Source organism: Cucurbita moschata, unplaced genomic scaffold (assembly GCF_002738365.1).
Source record: "Cucurbita moschata cultivar Rifu unplaced genomic scaffold, Cmos_1.0 Cmo_Scf00043, whole genome shotgun sequence".
Classification (NCBI taxonomy): Eukaryota; Viridiplantae; Streptophyta; class Magnoliopsida; order Cucurbitales; family Cucurbitaceae; genus Cucurbita; species Cucurbita moschata.
The window spans coordinates 1960169-1962328 of NW_019268559.1; the positions used below are offsets into that span (position 1 = coordinate 1960169).

The following is a 2160-nucleotide window of genomic DNA, read 5'->3' on the forward strand; positions in this document are numbered from 1 at the left end:
CTGGGCTACTCGGCCCATTGGCTCACATTTTGGCCGTCCTCTGCATGCGTTCGTATAATACGTCCATTTTTGTTCCCGCCCCGACCTCACCAAATTCTTGTATAGTTCATTATATATAAAATTAGGTTCAAAACAAATTTAGTATTTATTTATATTTTCTTTCTTTACCTACTCCTTAGTAAATAATATATCTTTTATATTATATAAATGTATGTATTATAATATTTAAATTTGAATTTTTATATAAATTATATTAAATTATTTTTAATTCTCAAATGTTACTAACTTTATTATAAATGGTTTAAATTAATAAATTTTTTGCATATATTAAAACTATAGTTACTTCCTTAATTTTAAAACTATATTAGAGAGAAATGATTCGATTCAAATTTATTGTTAATTTAAATTAATAGATTTTTAGTTAATATACCCTTAGTATATATATTTTTTTTATTTCATAATTATTTTCCGATTATTTACATATATAGTCAAATAAAGTTATAAATATTAATTAAATGTTTTACCTTTACTTTTATTTAGATATATATATATTCTTTTTTTTTAGCAACGTTCCCAAAAACAATTATAATTAGATTGGATCGGTTCAATTAGGTTTATTATTTAATTAAAAAAAATTGGGTTATAAAATTATCTCAGTGCTACTTAATTCAATCCATAATCGCGCACGTTCTAGGGCAATTCCGATAAACTGCTTTCTCTTTTCAATATATTAATATTTATTGGGAACAGTATTGGTATTTAAATTTCGGGGAAAAAAAAAATAGAGCACGGTAGATACGGACTTAAAACTAAAACCCTAATTCGAAGACTTATTGGGTCGTTTGAAGCATATAAATTATTCGGAGATAAATATTAATCAATTGAAATTAAAAAAAAAAAAAAAAAAAAAAACATATAAATTTTATAAAATTATACAGTTTTAAAAGTGGTTTTTAATTGAGAAAATGAGTGGGTGGAGTGGGGGCGGAGCGTAATGGTTGGCGCCGAGGGAAGAGAGGAGAGGAGTCCTAATCTTAAAACAAAACCCGCCGGAACTAACGGAATTAAGATGGGTTAACCACCGCCGTTGTCAACTTCAATCCAACTAAAATTCTCCAGTGAAGTGGACGCGAAGTAAACAAAAACTAAAAAACTCCCTAATCAATTTCATTAACCTCCTCCATTTTCAAACCCTTTAAAACCCACCGCATTTTATCCATCTCTTCACACTCAATTTTCATCACAGTTCCCCTACGGAGGTTTCAGCGGCGGCGCTACAGCGACCATGGACGGAGAACACGGCGGCGAGCGGCTGGTTGTGCAAGGTAGAGCGGAGATTGACACTAGAGCTCCGTTCAAGTCCGTTAAAGAGGCCGTCACGTTGTTCGGAGAAAGAATTTTGGTGGGGGAAATTTATGCCAAGAAAATGAAGGAAGTACGTATTTTAATTTTTATTTATTAATATTAATTATTCTTATTACAATTTATGCCTAAAAACTTGTTTAGTTTTAAATTAATTTTTTTAATATTACATGAATTAAAAAATATATATTTCATATAATGATGTTGTTTTATCAGAGGGTGGATGTGGGAGAATCACAAACAAAGCAAAATGAAGAGAACAATCTACTAGCTTTCTGCCTTCAATCTCTCAAAGACGAGCTCGAACGCACCAAGCAAGAACTCAAACAACTCAAATCAACCGAACATGAAAAATTGCACCACGAGCATCCTCTTTCACCAATAATGGCAATCCATCACGACGTCGACAAAGATCCAAAATTCGTACAAAATAAAAAAGAAAACAACACGAACATGTTGCAGAAAAAGAGAAGCGTAAAATTTGCGGTCCCTCTTGAATTGAACCGAAACATATCTGTGAAATATGAGTCCATGGCCCAAAAGTCATCATTGTCTCCGCCTTCGACTAAGAAGCCGAAGAAAAAAACTTTAGCCTATTTGATTGGACGATTTTTCACCAAAAAGAAGAAAAATCATCAATAAGCTTCATTGTTGTGATTATTTTGATTTATGGCTTTAGCCGATTAATTAGGCATGCGAATTTGATACGGGTCTTGCATGTTTTTTTTTTTTTTTTTTTAATCTTTTTGATAGTTCCATCAAGAAGACGTTTTTTTTTTTTTTTTTTTTTTTTTTTTT

The 2160-nt window shown here is 30.9% G+C and overlaps 1 protein-coding gene across 1 annotated transcript; it reads left to right on the forward strand.

Moving 5' to 3' along the window:
* Window positions 1–992: 992 nt before the first annotated feature.
* LOC111433622 (WEB family protein At3g51220-like) lies at window positions 993–2096 on the forward strand. Its single transcript, XM_023070722.1, has 3 exons — window positions 993–1134; window positions 1247–1435; window positions 1579–2096. The coding sequence occupies exons 2-3, from the start codon at window positions 1286–1288 to the stop codon at window positions 2002–2004; spliced, it is 576 nt and encodes a 191-aa protein (XP_022926490.1). The 5' UTR covers window positions 993–1134; window positions 1247–1285; the 3' UTR covers window positions 2005–2096.
* Window positions 2097–2160: the final 64 nt, after the last annotated feature.